Raw genomic sequence first — 24,269 nt, 5'->3', positions numbered from 1 at the left:
ATTATATTTTTAAATGACCTTTTTCTGTTTTGAGTATGAAGGGACTAATAACAAACCTCAGTTTTTTGGTCATGCCTTCTAAAGGTGTGAAATATAGTTTTTAATAAAACGAAATTAGTACAGTATGTGGTAATTCTCTATAAATGTGTATATACTGGTAAATGATTTCAAGTATCTTATGATATGGAAGATTCTCTGCCAATCTTGTACAAGATTTATGACCAATAAAATGCAATTGGAAAACAATGATTTTACTGTACCTTTTTTACATTTTGTACCACCCCTTGTGCCCCATTTATGCCTCACCAAACGAACACGAGGGGTTAAATACCTTTACCCCATGTTTAAGCTTTCTGTGTGTTGCTAGTTCATGTCTCAGATTATTCAGAATGGATTTCACTCACTCTGTTATAGACAAGAGGGTGCTTAAGTACTTTTCTGTTAAGTTATAACACTTTTTCTGGTATCTTTACATTGGTCAAACAGGGATTGATTTTATCTTTTGCTCATTCATGAGATTACGTTTGACTCCATTTTACCTAAAACACTGAATTTCTAGTGGCATGTTTTTGTGTTCCTGTGATCTATGGACTCTCCACTCCAACGTATACCACATAGCAGACTTTGCTCTGTGGGTAATAGGGCATTCGGCTATTTTGCTACAGGTTTGTGAATTATTCAGAAAGGTTAATGCAAGATCAAGAGAACCTTTGCATTTCTTAACGATACCTAAAAATTGCTCTCTTCATTGTATTTTGTGTTAATGTATTTGATGTCACTTAATTGCACATGATTGAAAGAAACACCAGTGAAGATCCTTTTTAATTATCAACTTATTAAGCAGGACAGAGGAAATGATAAACACGTTCAGTAGCCTTATCAGGTGTAACACGGGTGACTTACTGTAAAAGCACTACAGTTCAGTCCATTCACTGAACTCTGAACACCTGTTTTCACAACTACAGTCACCTTGCCAGGCAAAGTGAATTTGGCTCCATTGTGCCAAGTGAAAGTTCAATTCATTGATGGCCCCAAGACCTCTGCACCTCTCCCTCTCCATAGAAAACACACTTTTACGACATATACAATAATGCATTAGAATTGTTAAATGATAATGTAATCATGTTGTTTTCAAAAAATGTTTTTGAACAACTGTTCACTTATAGTTGAGTACAATAATTTTTCCCCTTCAAACTATGTTACTACATTTATTAAATAAATTATTTTTATGTAGCTTATAGTTCAGTATTGTAGGTGACTTGGGAAATGTATTCGACTCAAAAGAGCTCAAAAAAGCTAATATTGCTCACATATAGTAGGTCAATACATTTCTGACTTTCTGTGGCCTCAGAAGAGACAAACAGCACATCTCCATCATTTCACTCAGATTGCGCAGTGGACTTTCATCACTGACCACAGACATTTTATAGCAAATAAAGGACATAACGTATATCTAGGTATATCATGTGTTATAATATTGCCGTTAAATTAAAATTTACTAACAGCTACCAAGTTTTGTAATTTAAAATACTGTACCTAAACAGAAAACATAGTTGTATACGTCTTTTACTAAACTCTTTATTACTAAATTTTTAGGAATCTTCGTGACATCCAATACAACGAGCAATGTAATCTATAATCAACTAGCCTATTCAGTATTCAGATGGCGCTACTAAAGTATTTTTGCAAGTAATTACAAAGAATCTCCCCGTCACCAGATCTTTTTCTAATCATTTCGGTACACATATTCAAAGTGACCGATCAGGTAAGGAAAAAATTGAGGATCATTGGGGAGGATACTAACCCACCAGCGATAGACACGCATGAAGCAGCTAAGGAAGTCTAACAGACACAACATGAAGTAAATGTATAGCAGAGTTTGCACCAGCACTTTCCATTATCACTTAAACCCTATTTCTACGCGTTCTTGAGCAGTACGAGGCATTATACTGTAAAATATTACCGAATAATTAAAGATTAATACCGTTTATTTTTCTGTATCTGTATCTAATAGTTTGGAAAGGGATGAGACAGCGAGAAAGCTAGTAAAAAACGTCTTGATTATGACGGAGATCAGACTCTCCTTCGTGTGGAATGTTATAATCTCAATTAGGAAATATTTAACTCTTAAAAAATAGGCAAAAGGTCAGGGTTGTAGCGTTTTAGTTTGCAGTGCTGGTCTGTGATAAAGCTTAGATTTACACTGACCTTCGCCAGGTTTGGAGCGGAAACAAGCATTATGGCTCTCATTAGAGGTAAATAAACTTATGCTTTGTAGAAGGAAAAACAGTAAGGTTTATAGAATACATTTAAATCATATATATATATATTTATAGGAGTTGGAACCGTGCCCATTGAGAAGTTATATAGTACTGTAAACTGTTACAGTGGTAATGAGAGCGTCATTAAAGTGTTGTTAAATGACAACCTCTTGTCATTTCAAATAAAAAATACTAAGGAAAACCTGCCATTAAAGATGCTAAAATCTTACTGTCAAAATAAATGTAAGTGGGAGAAACCAGATGCATTATTCTCGACACTTTATTAATTCTCAGTGAAGCCAATTAGAGAACGTTATGGATTAATCAATATGCTAACATAAAATCATAACGTTTTGGCACTCTTTTTTGGTATCGTAGTGGTTGCAAAGCATGTTTTATATAATTAGCACTAAACAGAAATGTCAGACGTTTGTTACAATGTTGCATTCTTGGTATCTGGCATTTTGATTAAAACATAGGTGATGCTTCTCTAAACAGAACAGGGCATGAAGTATTATTGAAGTATAATTTAAATGGAATATGGGTCCATTGTGGTGTAAATTGAAGGTGAAACTAACTGTATACCAGTGATTTAAAAGGGATGTCTCTAGAACATTAATACAACAAAAAGTTTGAGTAGGGAGCTGTGTCAGCTTGCATAGGCTGCAAAAGAACAGGTAAATGTTTTTTCCATGCTGAAAAGAAAATAGACACAGCATTTTGGCTGTGGAGCTTTCTTCAAGTGTCACCTTCACACCTGAAGAAGGCTCCACAGTCAAACTGTTGTCTCTCTTTTCATTTTAGCATAGAATAAACCTTTACCTATTCCACTGATACAACAGGCACTGTAAGTAGTTGAAAGCCTTAATTTACAATACTAATACATTGATTTATTCCCTTTTAGGTTTTATTGAGCTGATGCTTCTATCCAGATTACATTTCATTTACATTTGTACCTATTTGGACTTCTGTTTGTGCCCATTTATTGGAGCTGCACTCAGATAGCATTTTACTGGAGTGAAGTTCTTTACTCAAGGGTGCAATAGCAATGACTCTACAAGGGATTTTAACTCCCACCATTCCAGTTAAGACTCCAGAAGTCCTAACCGCTGCCCCCTGTTTCAAACATATTGAATGCTGAACAAAAATATCAGTTTGAAAAACATGAGCAAGTCTTTATAAATACGTTTATGGGGTCAACTTCTAAGGATTGGAGGTGTGTAGGCACTGTGTGAGACCTTCTGTTCAGTATTGTGCAATTACTGGATATCTGGGGCACCGGGTTCACACAGACATGTAGACAGCATTTGGAATTAATCAAACAACACACATATGCGTCTTATTTGCAGAACACGTTCCTGCACAACAGAAGGGGTTGAAGTGACATCAAAATCAATAGGGCCTAGGGGAGCTCAGCATACTTCCCCAGGAGGCAAACAGTCACAGACTCCAAAACAAATATCCTGTTGACGTACACAGCACGTAGACTGTAGGATGTGCATAAAGGAAGAAGGAAAATAAATTAACCAAGCATTTACAATAATCACAATAATAACTCCCAATTTCAATACTCATATTCAATTCTGCCCCTACGCTCAACTCCCACTGACATGTTTGAGTAGGTAGTTTGGCCTTTAAAAATGAATCAAACAAAAGACATTTTGGATGTTAAGTAATTTTGTTTCTAGTCCTACAAGAAATTAGAAATGCCTGAATAAGGAAGAAAGAAGGATAAGTGTTGTGCCTTAGCGTTAGAACAGAATGAGTGCACCTTGTTCTTTTAACATTAAACATGACACCACCTTGGTGGCTTTTGGGGGGGTTTCAGCCATAATGGGGGTCGGCATGTCTGACAGGACTGTGTCTTTCTCAGGTGTGTTTATCGTGTCTGCCAAGCGCACGCCCTTCGGCACGTACGGGGGGCTCCTGAAGGACCACAGCGCCACCGACCTGGCAGAGCGCGCGGCGAGGGCGGCGCTGGCTGCAGGGAACGTGGCACCGGAGATTGTTAACAGCGTCATTGTGGGTAACGTCATGCAGGTAAGACCTTTCCAAGCCAGCTCCTACAGGTCAGGTATCAAGGAATGCACAATAGGTGTGGAGGGGGGGGGGGGTTATGGGTAGTATATCCAAACTGTGCTGAGATGGAAATTAGTTTGCAATCCTGGACATCACACTGTTGAGTTTATTTAGTTACTGAAGGGGGAACTGTAGTACCAATATCTCAGACCAGTAATGAAACCTCAGTAAGAAAATACATTCATTAATGGTATAGTAAAAATTAACCAATTTCAAATTAAGCACAAAATCATGAACGTTGTGAAAGTAAGTTGCCACATTGTCACAAACCAAGCCTCACCACATGAGAGTGAGAGTTCCCACAAAATCTAACATTATACAGCCCTTTCTGCTCACTAGTCACCACATTACAATATACAAGTGAATAAGTACAGGATGTGCAGCAGACATTTCACAACAGAACTGTTCCAATGTGATCTGCATGCAGAGTTAACAAGTTTCATTTATCGGTAAAATTGTTTCAAAACTATTTCTGTTGGATTAAAAGAGTAAGACAGCTTGTTTACAATGTAATAAGGGTGCTTCACATCACCACAAGTGTTGTTCCCCTGTTCTGAATCACAGAATATGGAGCAGCTGCACATACAGTACCTGGTAATTTTGTCTCTTTTGCAATGTAAATTGGATGTTTTAGAAGTTACAATGTACCTCTTACTTTCATTGTGGTTTGAATTGCACTCATCAATGATGATTCTTTCCAATAATTTCTAATAAGATTATGCTAGGGTTAAAAACTGAACAAGATAAGTTGATACACATTTCTGCATAATAAAATCTAAATTCTAAACCGGGTCAAGAATTTAAAGAACGTCAAGGGTTTAAGATGTATTGCACAACCGTGAAATAAGTGCTTTTGCTTGTTCTGGATCATGGTACTATCAACACGAAAGGGTTTCATTGCCTTTTTAACAGGCTAACCTCATGAGATTTTCTATACGTTTCATGAGGTTTCTGGGAGGATAGGTGCACATTTGTATGTATAGTACTTTAATTTTCGATCCATTTTACATCTGGTCATTTCACAACACCAGGAAATAGAATCATCTAAAGATAGTTCTTTAGATAATTTACAAGATCAAAAGGAAGCAGACATGGATAAAAACTAGGCTTAAATTGGATCTAAAGTATCCAACATGCAGAATTAAAAAAATGTTTCTGGCTCCTAGAGCAAAGGTGGATTTTTTTATCATACACATACTAAGTCAATTTGCAGAACACATTAAAAAAGTACCAATCATAAGAGTTTAATCACAGATCAGCAATTAGGACACAGTAGTCTATCCCTTCAAACTAATGTTGGAGAATTACCACCATGTAAGGAAAAAAGATCTCTTTTCCAATATGGAATAAACCTTTACCTGTTCCTTTGCAGCCTACACATGCTGACACAGCAACCTACTTGGGTTATCAATATGTTCATTTTTCCACTTTGCCTGCAAAATAGTTTAGTGGCACCTATTAAGTCTATTTATACTGGATTTGTGAAGTAACAGCTTTTGTTTTGATGCAGACATCAAAAGCTTGATGAAAGAATTATGTAGTATGTACTGATTTACTACAGCATTTAGGATATTACTTGCACCTTCCATGAACCATAACCATAAAAAAGCACAATCTAATATTAGACCACACTGGTAAATGACAAGCAGATTTGAAAAAAACTAAGAAACTATTTAAAAAAATCCTAGCCCCACCTCTCAAAGTTCAGGAAATACTTTCATATACTTTTTCCCACACAGCATTTATTATCAAACTTTACCCACAGTCCCCCCAAAGTTCCTTTAAATACCAAACACAGCTTTATTGCACCAATGTGAGAATTTGGAATACTCACCCTTCACCAGTCATACAAAAATTAGGTAATCTCCACAAGAGTAGGAGCCTTATAGCGACCTCCAGTGGCAGGTTGCTCTACCCGCATCTCTTAGTAAGCTAAACGATCTGGTTACAGATTTAACTGAATCTGTTTAAAAGTTTTCACAGCATTTTAGGTGTGTTTGTTTTAACAAGACCTGGGGACAATACCTGGCAACTGGCCAGGACTAGAATAGGATATCGCTACTTTGTATAATTCAGAAATAAAAGTCTTCAGGGAAATACATTAATTCCCCAGTGAATGTAGTACACAGGAATGAAATGGATTCATTATTTAATAAAAGCTGTGTATTACACATGCCTGTATGTAATAGACATGTATTGTTCTCTGTGCAACATGCTAGGCACTAGAGGAAATTATAAGTGAAGCTTTGGGACCTAAAGATGGCGGTCAGTTCTCCTTTTATGTTAAAGGAGTATTATTTTCATTTTTTCTCCCTTTGTTTTTCTCTCAGAGTTCCTCTGATGCGGCCTACATAGCCAGGCATGTGGGCCTTCGTGTCGGTGTGCCAATTCCTGTCCCCGCTCTCACAGTCAACCGGCTTTGTGGTTCTGGCTTCCAGTCAATTGTTAATGGAGCACAGGTAATAGGGGTTTCTGAACGTAAAATGCCAATGGATTTCTATTTTGCTGTGCTTTTGTGTAGATACAGAAGCTGGCAAGAAATGTTAAGGTTTATAGTACATCAACCATTTCAAAACAGCTTAGCAGCTCCTTTGTTTGAGACTAAATCAATGTTACAAGATGTGGTTTCATGTCATGAAGTAGGCTTTGTGGTCTGTGATTGTAAGCACAATTGTTTTGTTGTTTGTTGTTTTTGTATTCTTCTGTGTTAAGAGAACTGTTAGATCAATCAGCAATGCCACATTGGGTTTAGTCGTTTAATAAAAAGTGAATAGCACCCCTATTTCAAAAGGTTACTCGTCAGAAATCGGTGGAACATTATGTATTGTGTCTATTAGAAGCATCTCTGAAAGTGTCATTCTGAACATTCCATACAAACATGAGCTCTCTGAGTGTTTTACAGAGTAGCAGCATTCATTAGTTTGACTACTATGAAGCGTATCCTATTGGCTCATTAAAAAATAGCTCTTTATGCTTTACTGCAGGGATAGGAATCTCCGGGGCCAAGGTAGTGCAGGTTATTTGGGTACATTTCAATTAGCCAGTGATTAAAAACTATAGGTCATTTGACCACTTGTTAATCAATTTTAAAAGAAAAAAAAGACATACTGTATATAGAATGAAACCCAGTGGGTCTTGCAGGCCAAAACAATTTCATTGCCCATCTTGGCTTTATAGATTTTAAACATAAGTCTCCAGATTGTTCAAGGATCCTTATTTTCTTTCAGGAAATATGTCTGAAGGAATCTGAAGTGGTTCTGTGTGCTGGATCAGAGAGCATGAGCCAGGCTCCTTATGCAGTGCGCAACATCAGGTTTGGAACAAAGTTTGGGGTGGATCTCAAGGTAAGAAAATACAGAATATGCCTTTAAATATTTATTAAATACTCAATAACATGCTTTTTGTAATCTGACATTTCATTAGTATTGTATAAAGTGCTTTGTTTCCTGTTAAAATTTTTAATACCTGCTAATGTTAAAATGAGCAAGAGCCGTTGCTGCAGAGATACTATAGAGGCACTTTACTACATCAAGGAGTCCCAAGGAGTCATTTAGGATGGGTAATTGAACTGGGAAACTCCAGCTCCTCTTCTTTAAACACTCGATCACATAGCTTTTTATTTGCAGACATTCCGATATCATCAATAAAATGTATGCTTAACTCTTTTAATGTCCGTCCAACTATTAGGAAATTAGAATTATCAAATTTTAATGCCTTAAGGGAAATAAAAATGTGTCCAAGATTGTGTTTTAACTTTACCTGGGTTGCTATCTGCATGGCGTTTTTATGTTCTTCCCATGTTCGTGGTGGGTGGGTTTTCTCTTGGTTCTCCAATTTCTCCCCGCACTCCAAAAACATACTGATAGTTTAATTAGTTTCTGGTAAAACTGGCCCTGATGTGAGAGTATCAGTGTGTGTGTCTGCCCTGTGACGGATTGGTGTCCTGTCCAGGCCGTATCCTGCCTTGCACCCGATGCTTGCCAGGATAGGCTCTGGATCCCCTGCGACCCTGTATTGGATGAAGCAGTTAGAAAATGAATGGATGGGTGTTGTTTGCCTTAATGCTAAAACAGTGCTGTGATTGAAAGTTGTCTTTTGTCAGATGGAAGATACTCTGTGGGCAGGCCTGACAGATCTGCACATCAAAACCCCAATGGGAATAACTGCAGAGAATCTTGCCGAAAAGTATGAGATCACCAGAGAGGACTGTGACAGATACGCGCACCAGACGCAGCAGCGATGGAAAGCTGGTGAGTGTGTAGTCACTTCTTTGGTCATGATGCCTTTACATGTGCAATGGATCATAACTGAAGATAAATACATCCATTAAGTACCTGTATAGTCTACACAGTATGGTTTTTAGAGATTATCAAAACTAAACAAAATTAAATACCAAAGACCGCATCACGTACATCTGTATTTTTAGTCATAACATTTCGTTACCACTGACAATCCCTATCCTTCCCTTTAGCTTAAACAGGAGCATTTAAAGGAGCATAAACACACTTAATGCGTTTCAAGATTAATAATATTGTGCACAATTTGGTAAAGCTGTGTGTGAAACTGGGGGCACTACAAAGTCCACACATTATATGGTGTAGGACTGGACTCCATGAGGAAGCCACCTTCGTGGCTCAAGGTGTGGTCAACCAATAATTCCAGTACCCCAAGATTTCAGTCAACATATCGAGGAATTGTTTTGTTTTGTTTTGAAACTGAGAATTTAGTTTATGGATTTTTATGTCAGTACATTTTTTTCCCATATTAAACATCTTTAAAATACATAGTAACTGAACAGTCTGCTTTCTTTTCCAAGTTTATAAGTTAAATGTATAACCTTAACTAAACAAAATAAATAAACCAATGAAAAACTGTTTTTTTCTTGCTCTAAAATACAAAATAAACCTTTTAAGAACCAATGCGCAGGACCAAGACTGAAAACTACTATACTAGAGGAGAATGTCTGTTATGTTCTGGAGACTACACTAAGTGGGAGGATTTTTTAAACTGTTTGCATGGCATTATGGAAATTTGGGCAGATACAATTATCATAAACCATTCTGAAATGTAGCTTGGTATGGTTAGGATGATTGTTGTTTTGCACCAAATTTCCCATGTAGTTTTCTTGGTTAACTATCCTCTAATGACATATTGTTTTTTATGGCACTGGACAGCCCAGGATGCAGGCCACTTCAGTGCTGAAATGACTCCCATTGAGGTGAAAACAAAGAAAGGAAAACAGCCAATAAATCAGGATGAGCATCCCAGGCCTCAGACAACGCTGGAACAAATGGCCAAATTGCCAACTGTCTTCAAGAAGGGAGGAACTGTCACTGCCGCAAATGCATCAGTACGTATCAGTACATCTGCATAAGCATTTAAATGAGCTCTTTCTTATTTTCACTTTGACTTATGTACAGCGCTAATTAACTCATGTACATGTCAACACATGTCTGTCTGTCTGGAAAACACTGTGACCATGATGTGCTACTTTCTCTAACCCTGTGCAGCAGTGTACAAAAGGTTTGTTTTGCATTAACTGAAGTTATTTAACGGTTCTCATTGTGCGTAACAGAAGTCCAGATTCCCAAGAAGAATATACTTCTTGAAAGAGCGTTTGATTTATCCCTATACATTTATCCCTGTATGCCACACTAGCACCCTGAGTTTTGTACTATAATATATAACCTTTTTCTTTGTGGTAACAGGGTGTGTCTGATGGTGCTGCCGCAGTGGTGATAGCCAGTGAGGAGGCACTGAAACAGCACAAGCTTACACCTTTGGCGAGGCTTGTAGCTTATCATGTATCTGGCTGTGATCCCAACATAATGGGTATCGGTAAGTTCTGTTTCCCTTAGAATGGGATTTTGCTATGATTAAATGTGCAAAGCATAATCTCAAGAGTGGAAAATCTCTCATGTGGTATTTTCACATTGGAGGGTGTTTGTCTTCCATGATTTATCTTATCTTTGGGTCTGAAGGTGGCTTTAGTATCCAGTCTGGAATAGAAAGACTCTTGCAGTTGGTCACATGATCCCAAGCAGATGGGGCTGTCCTGGGTAGTTGATCTGGTTCATGATATGTTCTTTCTACCATTCCTGCTCTTCAGTTGTATGGTATTGTAAAGTGATGAGATTATGGCATTGATGTTGCATTTCTTCATGTTGGCCTTGAGAATGTCTCTTAACTTTCTCTTGAATGTATGCCATATTTGAATTTAAAAAAAAAACTGGCTTTGCAAGTCTGCGTTTGGATATCCAGATGACAAAGTCAGCCTAGAGCAGTTCTTGGATGAACATCATCTCTGCAGTATCAGTCCCATTTTCCCTTCGTGACTCAACATTAATCTCTTGTCTCCAAGTGAGCACAAACTACAGCATTATTAACATACTGGAACAGAGCCAAAAGGTTAAGTACCTCATCTTCCATTCGGGATTCCCCACTTCCTTTGATGCTGTTCTTCAACTCTGACACTTGCAGCAAGATTACTCTCAAGATCACTACTCGGTCATCACGTATTAGACGTTGTCATCCGTAGAACAGTTTTTCACAAACCCTCTTCAGGCTTACAGAAGTAGGTGAAACGTGAAGATAGCCTACAGTTTCTCAACAGAAGTAGATCTCTCTAGGTAAAACATTGATGTATTGTCATTTGAGATTTCCTTCCTCAGATCTAGTGTTCTCTGTATATTTAAAACTCTGCATTGGTATCACTGTCTTTGTTTTAGCCATGAGGCCATGTGGCACTTTCTGAGGGGCTGCTGTACAATGATATGGATTTTCACATGTATGTACTGTATAATAATGTATTGGGTAACATTTTATTTTTGCACAATAAATATTAATTTAAACTGTGTTACTGTCAATATTTATCCATTTTTATCTTAATTTCCCACAAATTCTACTGTATATACAATATTTTCTGAGGTGATGGATCCTTTTTTTTTCTTTTCTCTTAGGTCCTGTGCCTGCCATTACTGAAGCACTTAAAAAAGCGGGACTATCTTTGAAAGACATGGATTTGGTAGAGGTGAGTTTATTTGGTCAAACCTTGAGTATGGTTCCTATATAGTTTCCCACATGTTGTAGACTACCCTTTAGCTCTGGTAGTTCTCTTTAAGAACCGCAAATATTTGTAGCCACAAGAACCAGGTGTTCAGAAAGCTGTAATTATGCTTCTTCTCAGCATTCATGAGCGGACAGGACCATTACGGTGGAATAAATAAGATGTAGATGAGTTTGAATGGATGATTTTTCAAAGTGAACATCTTTTTTTTTACAAATGTTTTTCTCTGTCTTTATTTACTGTTAAATCTATTCTTATATAAAACCATGATAATGGTTAGAACCCGCATGCTTTTACATACATTTTTCCCCTTCACATGATGAAGACCTACCTTTAGCGCACATGTGCGTGTTCGGAACATTGACTTGATGCTGCCACAAGCCATGGATCAGCTCCAGCACATCAATACTCACCTTCAGATGTCATCTAGTGCACATTTAATGTCACATTGTGATCATCATTACAATACAACAGTGTATCTGTAATGGTGGCAATAGAGCATACTGACTTTGTGACTTGCCTTTAAACACCTGAGAACTGGGAGCTGTAGATAGCCTCTTCTGACACATCCTCCTGTCAAAGCCATTCTTCCATTGATGCCCTAGTCCACAGTGCCTGGCGGGAGAGTTAGTGCTGATTGGAAGAGTGGCATATCGCATGATCATGTCACTGCAAGGCACCAGGTGAGAAGCAGGAGGACCCTGGCCTTTATAGTGCCCAACCCTACCCTGGTAATTCTGTCGATCAAGTATTGTCACATGAGGAATCCTAGTGATGGTGGTCTACCGACATGACCGATATTCTGTCTATGACTCTTGCTTGAAATTTGAGCAACTACAGTAGATCACAGTGATCATTTTATTGAGCATTTTGTTCCTCTTCCTCATGTGACATGCACATCCTGTCACCCTCAGGTGAACGAAGCCTTTGCTCCACAATACCTTTCTGTGGCAAAGGTGCTTGGATTAGACCCCGAGAAGTCAAATGTGAATGGGGGTGCCATAGCCCTCGGTCACCCACTGGGCGCATCTGGTACAAGGATCACATCTCACCTTGTTCATGAGCTCAGGTAACCGAAATGGCTCTCTTTGAATTTGCTCACTTCTAATACTGTAGAGTTTTTCACTCTATTTTTGTGACCTTTGAAAGAAAGTGTGGATAAGGTTTGGATAAATGGAGAAGGTATGGATAGATGAAAAAAAAAGTTCATAAGTAAATCATAGGTGTATGAAATTTACTTTCATTTTCTATTTAAATTCAGTTTGCTTACGTCACACTTAAATTTGAATATTTTCTAAAGATTTCTTGTTCACAAACTGCATTGTGACCCAAGCACGGAGGGTTTTCCAGCTTTTCTCATCATCTCTCAGTCAAGAGTGCAGCAGTATTTTTTTTCTTCTGTCTCATGTGCTTATGCATCAAGCTAAAGGGGAAGTCAGAGGGCTTTGACAGTTGTGTTTATGTAGAAGCTTTCTCTGGTATTCCTGGAAACTTTCAGATACCCATCAATAGCCTTTCATTCTTATTAGACACACCTTCCTGCAGATTTTCAAATCTGTGCAAAGACACACATACTAAACTTGATTGTGCCTTTTGCATTACTCTTTTGATTGGCTTCTCATCCAGGGGAATAGCAGCTGTTTGATTTCAGTACTGCCTCAGATCCTTTGCTTCCAGGACAGGCTTCAGGTTGTCGCAGCCTCACCAAGATAAGTGTCTTTCTGGTGGTGGACCGAGGACTAAAACATGAGGAACTCCCTGTTGAATTGATAGGCTCACTTACTGGCAAGCAGTGCGTGGCTGGATTAAGTAGAATGAGATTGACTTCCATCACCATCCTTGGCCTGAACAATCCCCAAATCTCAGTCCTATTGAAAACCAGTAGATCTGGTAGAATATGCAGCAGTGAGGAGTAGTGTTCGGGGATCTGGACTTGTAACTGGTTACGGCATTATTGTTGTACAACAATGATGGTTTGCTTAGGTTGCTCCAGTACAATACCCTGTTGTGTAAATGAGTACACATGTAAGCTGCTCTGGATAAAGGCACAAATACACTTCAACATGGTATTACCCGGTTTTTCAACTTGGTATTACACTCATCACATCCTCCACTGAAAACACTGGTATTTAAGAAAGGGGTGGGATTGGGCTGTAAATAACTCAAAACCTTGTGGAATGTGTGCAAAGTCCTGGTCAGGCTCTTTTACTGCCTCTCACAAAGGTAGAAGCACATTATGTGGAGGGGGTCGTACTGAGTGTATTATGCACTGACTATTTTCCTTGAGACCATCTGAACATTTGGGCTTCCCTGTTTTGTTGCACCTGAAAGTATGTTACATATAAACTGATTTCATATTCTGATCTTAAATGGGGCCAAATAACTTTAATAAAATTAAACTTCAGTTCATTTCCAATATAAACCTTGTTTGTGCCTTAAATCATTTGTATGTTTATGGACATAGGTTCACATTGTACTGTATAGAGTTTATTATAATAATTATCTGTGAAATATATCTTATGTTGTACCTAACGCATATTAAATGCTATTGTCCTGTATAACAGGACTTGTGTGTTCACCTGCATATTTATTTTAACTGGGTGAAGTGACCTAATAGTACATTGTGCAAACACAGAAGAAACTGGAATTCTATATGTGTTTATTAATATTTAGATAACCTCCCTGTAGGGTTTCTTTCTCCACCTGACATGGTCACCTTTGAAAAGCCAGGGCACAGAAACCACTCACTGGAACCAGGATTGGGTTCTGTTCCCTGTTTTATTTACAATTTGTTTAACAAACATGTGCTCAGCCTTTCAGTTGTGATTAGTAGACATGGTTTAAAAGCATATGGAGCTGAAAAACAGGAAATATCCCTTACTCTGTTAATAACTGTGGTAAAGATATTTTATAACAGTGCAGAAAATTGAAATATTTTATGTTTGATTAAATAAAGTTGTGGCACTCAATGAAACAAAGTTTTTAAGTTTGGTATGCCCATATATATTGGATAAGCACAGTTCCTATTCAGTTCCTGTCAATTAAAATTTAAATCAAAGCACATTACTAGGTGGTCTGATCAGATCATAAACTGCTTTGTTCCTTTTTATCCCTGCTGTTTCTTTGCACATAAATACTGAGAACGCAACCGCACCAAAGACAATATCTTTGGCACTGATATGTGTTGTGAGATGCACTTCTTTTGTCCTGCACACTTTTAATGTCACCACCAGCCGCGGCTGGTGCAGATCACAGCAGTCCTGTACACAGCAGACATGGTCAGCCTGAAACACAGGGTGATGTCATGGAAATATTTCCCGAGCCAGCTGGAAACCCATCCAGCCTTCTGGATCAGACAACTTAGATTTACTTGAAATGCCTTTAAAACCAAAGACCACCTGTCTGCTTGTTTAAAAACAAGCACACTAATATATAAAGCAAAACAAAAGGCTGGAAATATTGCAAGAGAGTGCTTTAAGCAGTTAATCCAAATGAAAATACATATTTTTTATTATTGAAATCCAAATTCTGGGACCTTTCAGCACTTTTCTTGTGGGGATACAGGCAAACCTTTGTATTGTGTAAGCTGCCACTATAATAACTATAGCAGATGGGTTATGAAACACTACACAACCTATTGTGCTTTGCTTGTATTTACTGAAATAAGAGCAATGCACTCCGGGAAATGTGGGACACTACATTAAAGATAAAAAGAGTTCGATCATAAAAGAATATGTGTGTAAGTGAAAAAAAATGCACATAAAAAGCAGTAATTATACAAGACTAATTACAAACTACTTGTCTTTGAAGTTCCAGCAGGCAGATCACATAGGCTACATAAGAATTCTTGCTTATGGAAATCAACAACACACATATATGGAGAAAGCCAGCAGTGTGTAAGCAGAATACTGCACACTGAATTAGGTCTAAATTTAAATTACTCTTAACGAATGCCAACTCTTTTGCCATTTTTCCATAGTGTTGTCTTCTCTAGGGCTGATTCATTTGGACGATTGATTGGCCGATGATAATTTGCTATTCCTCACATCCTAATGTCTCTCAATCAACAAGTATATGCTATAATGTATACGGTATATACTGTATATGCTAGCTAGCTCAAGTAACAAAGTATTGTAGTTAGCACAGTGCACCTGCTAAAAAGCTAATAAAATAGTATTAATGTAAGTGTAATGTATTTTTTTTCAAATACTTTTATTCTGTTTAGCTTAAAACATTAGATTCAGATTAAACAGGATTTTTTTGGTTTGCTCTGTAGCATACTGTTGTCTTGGTGTATATACAGTATTGAGTAGAAAGTTGAAAGAAGCTCAAAAGCCCTTTAACATCCTCACGTTCCTAGAATATCACCCCATCTAGGAGTATTTGTTTCCTGCAAAATACATCAACTTCCATGGAATTGCTTTGAAATAAGCTATCACACCACCTTAATAACTGTTATTGTTTATAAGAAAGCTACAGTACAAACAAGATGAGGCCCACCTAGCCTGTTTGGTTACTACCTAATTAGGACCTCATCCAGCCCTTTCTTGAAAGAAGTCAGGGTTTCAACAGCACAGCAGGGTTCTTTTTCTATACTCCCACAACCCTCTTGGTAAAGAAATTAAATGACTTTCTACATTGTTTCCACTTGTGTCCTCAGGTTTGTGTTTCTGTGACACCTCTAGCTGACTAGCAAATATTACCTAAGAAGGGAGTGCACACAAAAATAACATGTTTCCCTTCCATATCTATGGGCCTTTGTTCTTAAGGCAGTAGCAACTTGTTCTTGGATTCACACACTTTTTTCTGCTTCTCCCACACCTTATGTACAGTATGTCCCAATATGACACAGTGAAACTGCCGGTTACTATGCAATATGTTGTATGTATATATTGTGTAATTAGAGTGTCGTGTAACTTCTGTTGCCTCATGGTGAGGAAGCTTAAGAAGCGGGACTCGTGTAAAAAAATGGGGGAAAAAAATGAGAGAAAAAGCCATTCTATATCCCTGTATTCTTCAGCTGCCTCTTTAATAAACACTGGTAATATTAATTCATAAAAGATGTCAGAGTGTGTGGGGTAACGCATAAGCCACCATTTCCTTACAGGTGAGTGTTTGATAAATGAAAAAACATTTCTCCAGAATTACCTTTCTTATCAACAATATCCATTACTAAAGTAGTGTGATAGATTAATTTATGCTAAAAGTAATATTTCTTCCATGAGACTGGATTCATAGCAAATACCAAGCTTTGCTTGGTGTGTTTGACAAGCCTGGGGACTGATTAAACCTCAAGAAAACAGGTTCATTCACTTCATTAACTTGTCTAGCTTGTTTTTGTTCCTTCCACTTATGTGTCTAGCTTTGTCTTTCAGAAACCACACTGTAGAATTTAACTACAGCGTTGTTTCAACTGACAAGACTGATTTTACAAAAATATTATGTTCTAATGCATGCAGTCTTAAAAGCTAGTCAGTTTAAAAGTTCTAATTTAATTAGTTTTCATACAGTTATTTAGATTTTTTTGATACTTAGTTTAAACTTGTCTTAAACTTGTCTAAACTTGTTATGTAAAAAAATTATTTTACATTGTTTTCCCAGGCGACGTGGAGGAAAATATGGAGTGGGGTCTGCCTGTATTGGCGGAGGTCAAGGAATTGCTGTAATCATTGAGAATACTCAATGAGGAAACAATAGGATGGACTATCATCACTATTTTCTCATTCAGAATGTCAATTTTTAAAATAAAGTCCAGGTGCTTATGTTTACAGAAAACAGAAAATGAAATGAGGTTTAATGACTTCAGTACCACAACTGCCTAGTACCACTTTTGTTTTTGTTTGACAATTGAATGCAATTGATGCAACAAAATAATAATAGAGGTCTTCTACTAAAAAAGGGCTATTAATATGAAAACAAATTATTTACTTTACAAATATGATAAAATATTCATGCTTTCAGGTGTAGTGAAAGCATCACAGTAGCAACTGTTCTCTTACTATGTAGCTGACACTCAGCTGTTCTGTTATCTGTATTTGCTTGGCATATTTACTTTGTAACAGGGGAATACATGGTAATAATTCCTGCGTGAAGTGAATAAGCTGTGAAGATTTAATGTTGATGCCTATAAGAGTCTATGGATCATATTTTAATAAAGTTTGAATGAGAAGCCTAACTGTGGCCTTTTCATTTATGTTGCTGGGGTAACCATGTAATGATTTTAAAATAAAACTTTTATTTTTATTTATTTTTATTATGGGAATAACCATCACCAGTTTTTAGAAATGTGGAAGAGCCTGTTATTCCTCTCTGTTTTATCCCCCTTGGATTTGGAATCCGCAGATCAGCTCATTGCAGCAATTCATGCACTTGCATGGGAGTTGCTAACAGATGTCCTCCTAAACGCGTGCTTGTGTGGCCACCTGTCTCTGATCCACTTTGCAACCCCACAGCCCCAGCTAGACCCAGCTGATGGCAGACAGATGGAGCAATTCAACACCTTAAAGCACTGGTGTTGCTGAGCAAAATGTGCATTGCTGCCTGGAGAATCCCAGCAAATGGCACCACACCAACCTGACCTGACAAATCATACGTATGGGACTCAATAACGAATAGCCAAAGGCTTCTTTATTTCCTTTCCTCAATTTCATCATACGATATAGGTTGATTAATGCATTTGCAATTTCAATGCATTACTTGAATAACACTGTTAGAGATGAATGGTGTTCATATTACATGGAGCAAGAGGCTAAATGGCTCATTGAAGCAGAGCACAATATGTATTATCATTTCTTTCTATATTTTATTTTAGAAATATTCAGATTCAGAAATAATGTGCCTGCTTAGTATTTACATAATACTATGTACTTGAAAATATGAACCACCTTAATACTGCAAAAGCAATCATTCCTTGGCCTGGAATAATACATTTAATCTGGCAGGACTAAAACTCTCATGTTCAAAGCTTATAAAATGGGAAATGGCAGTTTTGACAAAAAAAAATGAATTTTATTGTATTACAACACTGAGTAGTATAGTGTCCATGTCAATTTTTTCTAACTGGTAATTTTAATTGCTTTAATTAATTTTAATAGAATTGTGCCAGGAAATATACAATTCACTAGGATCCAAAAAGATTTCCAGTAGGTGGCACTATTTTGTCAATAGTGCATTTTATTTGAAGCTGTTCGCTTTACAAAATGTCACCTATTCCATATTCTAGGGACAAATGTGTATGTTGCTAGAAGCACATTTTGGGTGATGGTAGAAAAGTAAACTTACAGGTTCCAGTAACCTGTGTGGATTCCTGTAGAAGTGTTGAGTGTTGCAAAGTTAATGACTTTGTATGGGTTGATGTCTTTTATGTAATGTTATATTTATATATATAATGTATTATATAATGTATATTATATATACATTATATATATATAATGACACCTGACACCTGAAGAAGGCTCCACGGCTGAAACGTTGTGTTTTCTTTCTTCTTTTTCTCAGCATGGAATAAGCTTATTGTTCCTTTGCAGCCTATGCATGCTGACGCAGCTACTCACCTGAACTACTATAATGTATATGTACTGTTTGTATGTTTTATAAGTCTCTGCGTGTGTAAAACAGCTGCTTGGAGACAAATAAAATCAGACATCAGACAAGTATTATCATATCTTCTTGTAGAATAACATTACCCTAAGAGCCCTTAATTTAACGATTTTCTTATTTATACATTTTACGTCTTTCTACGCTTTTGGATAAGAAACAACCTGACCCGAAGGATAAGAGTAAATCATTTAAATGGTACTCTGTATAAACAGTTCTTATTAGGCTAAGAAATAATGGTGAGCAGATACTAACAAAAATGCAAAGTATTAGGAACACTTGTTAGAGTTATGTGCCCATCTGCTTAATTCTCAATCGCTTCACCTTTGAGGTCACACTTGAAGTGACCTCAGAAATGAAACAGCTCATTTCTAACCATATACAACTTTAAAAAAGTGTAGTTGATCAAATCGCTCAATTTAGCCCAAAGACATAGAACTGAGAAAAGCTGTAGTAGAAGAGCTCAATGAATATGAGAGTAGTAAGACAAACAAATCTTATCAATCTGTTGACAAATAACTTTAAAAACTTTATCGCATGCCAAAAAGCATGCAATTTTAATAAAGACCAATGCTATTGGCTCAAAATCTCATGATCTGTCCTGTACTTTCATGAGAATCAAGATCAGATACCAAAATGTGTGAAACCAAATGTATATGCTGTGAAATATCTCACAGGAATGTTGCTGTCATAAACTGTCGACAGAAGGTTTAATGGATAAGCTCTACAGCAATGACAGCTAGCAACACACCCAAGAAAATTAAATATGCTTTTACTAACTGAATTACTAACTACTGTACTTACGTCACAGGCACTTCGAATGGCAAATTGGATGAGATATAAGAATATTTACTGTGTATGTCTTTTATTACAGCAAACTTAAAAAACCTAATTTTCCTTAATAATGCATGAAGAAATTAAGAATTTAGGAAAACAGTAGTTATTCTGTGTGTTGGGGGTCGAGACATATACTGTAAACAAACAGACATTTTTTGTATTAGTAAAACTGCCAAATTACTCTCTCAGTTTTGCTGCAGCATATAGCAGCATTCTGTGTATATTAAGCCAAATTATAGAGATATGCTGACAAGCTTTAGCACTCTTTATTGCTTTAGGGAAGCGCTGTGAGCTCTAATGAGCTCTGCTGCCTGTGTTGCACACATTTACAGTACATATTTCTTCTAAGTTAAACCTCTCCTATGAAAACTACAGACAGACATAGGGTGAAACAAATATAATGGAGTCAGGATTTATCTTGGTTTTTTCTTCATTTAAATGTTTTTTTATTTAATAATGCATTTTAAACACGTTGGTTTACCTGATCTGGCTCCACACAAACTTTCAGGGTTAGAGGATTCATTATTTACAACAGCTAGTTTATCACATGGTTTTGAGAGCAACATTCCAGGCATCCCTTGTCACCATAAAAGACAGTGGAGGCCTTCTGCTGCAACTGAGTTCAATGTCCCTTGAAATGATACATGGCCCAAACACTGTTCACTGTACATATTGTTTTTCATCCTCTTATTTTTCCTCTTCATCTGCAAAGTAAACTGTAAAGCAGAAGCATAATCTCTGCACTTGCCCTGGCCACAGAAGCGCCTTTATAGACGTCTGCAAACATCTTTGTGCAGGCGCCCACTGACAAACTGTGGAAAATACATCTTTCATGGGGAAACCGTGGAAACTGGCAGAAGTTCAATTCTGTTTCTAAGCAATCTCAGTGCTGCAAACTTGTAGCTCTCTCAAAGAAACACAAAGAGGAGCCCAGATCCAAGTATAACGCATGGCATTCACTGGCTGGCAAGAGAAGCTCTCTATGGCTAAGCCCACTATGGATTTTCACATGGAAGTTAAAGAATGCTTTGTAAGGTGAATCTTGTACAGTATGTGCAGTGCACATTAAAACCCAACCCTAACTTGAACATTTCAGGCGTTCTAAACTTAAAGGAAGATAAACTGCCAAAACCTGATTTTAATTCTCTGCAGCAAAGTTTATATTGGATCCTAACAGTAAAAAAAGAAAGCTACTTGTACAACAATGTACAACGATGATGTATGTGTTCAATTTCTTAATTGAGAATTTTTTTATCAAAATGCAAAAAAACATAGTGTATAATGAGATAATATTGAAACTAAGTGAAAAATTGTAACCTCTAACCCATTAAAAGGTAAGCATGATTGAAATTATTGTCATTCTTGCCAAGTAATAAAAGACTAAAGTCTTTCTTCTCAGGGACAGCTGAAACTACAGACTATGGAGAAACTACAGAAGTCCTTGAGACAATTGAGGAAAAAGGGTTGTGGAACAAGGTAATAATCTAACTTCTTCTGTGGCAATTTCTTCCTTATTAAACACCTGAATGAAATATACATTTTGTAAATCAGCCATTTCCAATGTATCATTGGATCGATTCCCAATCTTATCTCTGATCCACTTCACTTACTGTAGCCCTTTCCTGTTCTTTTGCTGTTGTAATACTGTTACAAACGTTTATGATTTTAGCCTCCATTGCAATATTCCTTTCTATCTCTGCTTATCTTCTAATATCCTTCCGTTTTAACTGTGCTTGCAATTTATCATATTCATTAATTGGATCATGTTCTCTTTTTAAAATCATTTCATCATGTGGTATCTTTCTCCTTTTATTTTGCTTTGATTTATTAATGCACTTGGACCACTGTTTTGTAACCTTTGATTCACTTACTCTAGAGATGAATGTGTTCTGTACTTCTGTACTTTCCCTTTCTTTTTCTCTTAAACTCTCTTTCCTTCACAATTTTATTGCTGAAACAATTCAATCCTGTAGTAGTTCACAGTTCAATTCTTGAAATTGTAAACCATTGTTCTGGACTCTGCCTTTACAGTTTCTATGCATACGTCTTATCACACAATTGTATAATCACAGTTCTCTATTGATTCTCGCCTCCATTTTCCTTACTCTATTTTCATTATTTGAAGAAACTGGATCAAATTAGACATTCTCTTGCTGGTGCTCCAACAAACTGAATCAGAAAGAAGTCATCCATTTCAGTTTCAGTTGAGGAATGCCAGGGAAGCTGAAATTTCCCATGAGAAATCATTTCTTCCTTTACACATACTGTATATTCCTGATTTCATTATGTGACACTGTGGGATGATACATATTTAAATTTTGTGATCTGTAGCTTACTTTGCTTGTCCACCTGGAGTACAAAACCCTCTGATAGCCTTAGGATATCCTTCATACTTAAAGTTCTTAATGTGCAAGGTGGTGATTAGTGCTGGGCAAAAGTTTAAACTTAGTGTGAAAAACACAGAACACCATCAGTTGATTGAGATGAATTATAATGACAAAAAAGACAAGTAAAGTGCTACCAAATAAGCAAAGTGTAAGAGATTTTATAACATTTAAATTGTTGCATTTTCTTTTAAATATTAGAAAAATTCAAAACATGACAGAGCCAGCTATGCTTTGAAGATTAAAACGATAACACAATCTTTGCAACAGGCACATTCTAATAGATTTGTGACACATCTCTTGGAGTTTTGCTATTTTACAAAGGCTTTCTGAGCCCAGTTTCAGGATTGGTTACAGACTCTTTCACCCATTTTTTCCTTACTGGTTTATGGCCTCTCTCCTGTCAAACTACCCTCTGACATCTTTGACAAGATTTGGGCCACAGCAATCAGTGGAGAGGACACCCTCTGGAGGGTGAGGAGTGTGGGGGTGTTCAAAGGCATCGAAGGTTTCTGTCAAGTGGCGGATAGTCTAGGTCTGTCCATTATTAAAGCAAACTATTGCCTCAGATATCTGTTGAGAACAGGAAAGAAGGAACCAGAAAATCTACTGGAAATCAAGGGAAAAGGATTGCTTCTCAAAACTCTGTGACAAAAAGAGAAATCATGTAAGAAGAATTGTCATTTTTCATTATAAAAAGGCACCAGCAAATGTTGTCTTTAGAACAAGTAATTTAAAAAGATGTATAATCTACAGTGCCTTGCGAAAGTATTCGGCCCCCTTGAACTTTTCAACCTTTTGCCACATTTCAGGCTTCAAACATAAAGATATAAATTTTTTATTTTATGTGAAGAATCACCAACAAGTGGGACACAATTGTGAAGTGGAACGAAATCTATTGGATTTTTGAAACTTTTTTAACTAATAAAAAAATGAAAAGTGGGGCGTGCAAAATTATTCGGCCCCTTTACTTTCAGTGCAACAAACTCACTCCAGAAGTTCAGCGAGGATCTCTGAATGATCCAATGTTGTCCTAAATGACTGATGGTGATAAATAGAATCCACCTGTGTGTAATCAAGTCTCTGTATAAATGCACCTGCTCTGTGATAGTCTCAAGGTTCTGTTGAAAGCGCAGAGAGCATCATGAAGACCAAGGAACACACCAGGCAGGTCCGTAATACTGTTGTGGAGAAGTTTAAAGCCGGATTTGGATACAAAAAGATTTCCCAAGCTTCAAACATCCCAAGGAGCACTGTGCAAGCGATCATCTTGAAATGGAAGGAGTATCAGACCACTGCAAATCTACCAAGACCTGGCCGTCCCTCTAAACTTTCAGCTCAGACAAGGAGAAGACTGATCAGAGATGCAGCCAAGAGGCCCATGATCACTCTGGATGAACTGCAGAGAACTACAGCTGAGGTGGGAGAGTCTGTCCATAGGACAACAATCAGTCTTACACTGCACAAATCTGGCCTTTATGGAAGAGTGGCAAGAAGAAAGCCATTTCTCAAAGATATCCATAAAAAGTCTCGTCTAAAGTTTGCCACAAGCCACCTGGGAGACACCCCAAACATGTGGAAGAAGGTGCTCTGGTCAGATGAAACCAAAATCGAACTTTTTGCCCACAATGCAAAACGATATGTTTGGCGTAAAAGCAACACAGCTCATCACCCTCAACACACCATCCCCACTGTCAAACATGGTGGTGGCAGCATCATAGTTTGGGCCTGCTTTTCTTCAGCAGGGACAGGGAAGATGGTTAAAATTGAGGGGAAGATGGATGCAGCCAAATACAGGACCATTCTGGATGAAAACCTGTTGGAGTCTGCAAAAGACCTGAAACTGGGACGGAGATTTATCTTCCAACAAGACAATGATCCCAAACATACAGCAAAATCTACAAAGGAATGGTTCACAAATAAACGTATCTAGGTGTTTGAATGGCCAAGTCAAAGTCCAGACCTGAATCCAATCGAGAATCTGTGGAAAGAGCTGAAAACTGCTGTTCACAAACGCTCTCCATCCAACCTCACTGAGCTCGAGCT

General features: G+C 37.4%; 1 protein-coding gene and 1 non-coding gene across 2 annotated transcripts; one reads left to right on the top strand and one right to left on the bottom strand.

The window, feature by feature from the left end:
• Positions 1–1,342: 1,342 nt before the first annotated feature.
• Positions 1,343–1,416, bottom strand: LOC148672986 (small Cajal body-specific RNA 18). Its single transcript, XR_015936241.1, has one exon.
• Positions 1,417–2,119: 703 nt separating this feature from the next.
• On the top strand, positions 2,120–17,581 carry acaa2 (acetyl-CoA acyltransferase 2). Its single transcript, XM_088629107.1, has 10 exons — positions 2,120–2,255; positions 4,135–4,301; positions 6,671–6,799; positions 7,568–7,684; positions 8,443–8,590; positions 9,515–9,690; positions 10,049–10,178; positions 11,300–11,370; positions 12,321–12,475; positions 17,008–17,581. Exons 1-10 carry the CDS (start codon positions 2,240–2,242, stop codon positions 17,090–17,092), a joined length of 1,194 nt encoding a protein of 397 aa, XP_088485233.1. The 5' UTR covers positions 2,120–2,239; the 3' UTR covers positions 17,093–17,581.
• Positions 17,582–24,269: the final 6,688 nt, after the last annotated feature.

This window comes from Lepisosteus platostomus, chromosome 4 (genome assembly GCF_059453375.1).
Source record: "Lepisosteus platostomus isolate fLepPlt1 chromosome 4, fLepPlt1.hap1, whole genome shotgun sequence".
In the NCBI taxonomy this organism is placed as follows: Eukaryota; Metazoa; Chordata; class Actinopteri; order Semionotiformes; family Lepisosteidae; genus Lepisosteus; species Lepisosteus platostomus.
The sequence above is the reverse complement of the archived record's forward strand: the minus strand, read 5'-3'. Positions and strand labels throughout refer to the sequence as shown.

Excerpts from the sequence above, each read along its gene's own strand:
- acaa2 (XM_088629107.1), top strand. Across the intron at positions 7,685-8,442 it reads AGTTTGGGGTGGATCTCAAG|ATGGAAGATACTCTGTGGGC; the intron begins GTAAGAAAATAC and ends GTCTTTTGTCAG. Across the intron at positions 12,476-17,007 it reads CACCTTGTTCATGAGCTCAG|GCGACGTGGAGGAAAATATG; the intron begins GTAACCGAAATG and ends TTGTTTTCCCAG.